At 41.9% G+C, this 270-nt stretch overlaps 1 protein-coding gene across 1 annotated transcript in view; it reads right to left on the bottom strand.

The window, feature by feature from the left end:
* The window catches only part of ETH_00042770 (B-box zinc finger protein, putative), a gene marked incomplete at both ends in the record, with an annotated part of 6122 nt that overhangs the window by 4862 nt on the left and 990 nt on the right, over positions 1-270 (bottom strand). Inside the window, one exon of the mRNA XM_013374896.1 lies at positions 209-270. Within this exon, the coding sequence (XP_013230350.1) occupies positions 209-270 (62 nt within the window). The remainder of the gene's footprint in view (positions 1-208) is intronic.

Here is a 270-nt window from a genome sequence, read left to right as displayed (position 1 = left end):
GGGGCGGCAGTGCAGCAGTGGCAGCAGCAACAGCAGCAGCAGCCGTGAAGCAGCAGCAGCAGCAGCAATAAAAATACCAGAAAGAAAAGACGCAAGAAGACAAAAAAGGACAAAAGGAAGACAAGAGTAAACAAAAGATTAGAAGGATTAAAAGGAAGAAAGAAAAATAAAAATAATAAAAAAGGGAAAAGAAAAAAAGAAAAAAGACCTGGCAGCAAATCTGTCTTTTCTTCCAAAGCCTCAAATGTGGGGCCGATGCTGCTGCATGCA

This window comes from Eimeria tenella, genomic scaffold (assembly GCF_000499545.2).
Source record: "Eimeria tenella Houghton genomic scaffold, Eth_scaff2360, whole genome shotgun sequence".
Lineage (NCBI taxonomy): Eukaryota > Apicomplexa > Conoidasida > Eucoccidiorida > Eimeriidae > Eimeria > Eimeria tenella.
Note: the sequence above shows the minus strand (reverse complement) of the source record. Positions and strands in the feature narration are given on the sequence as shown.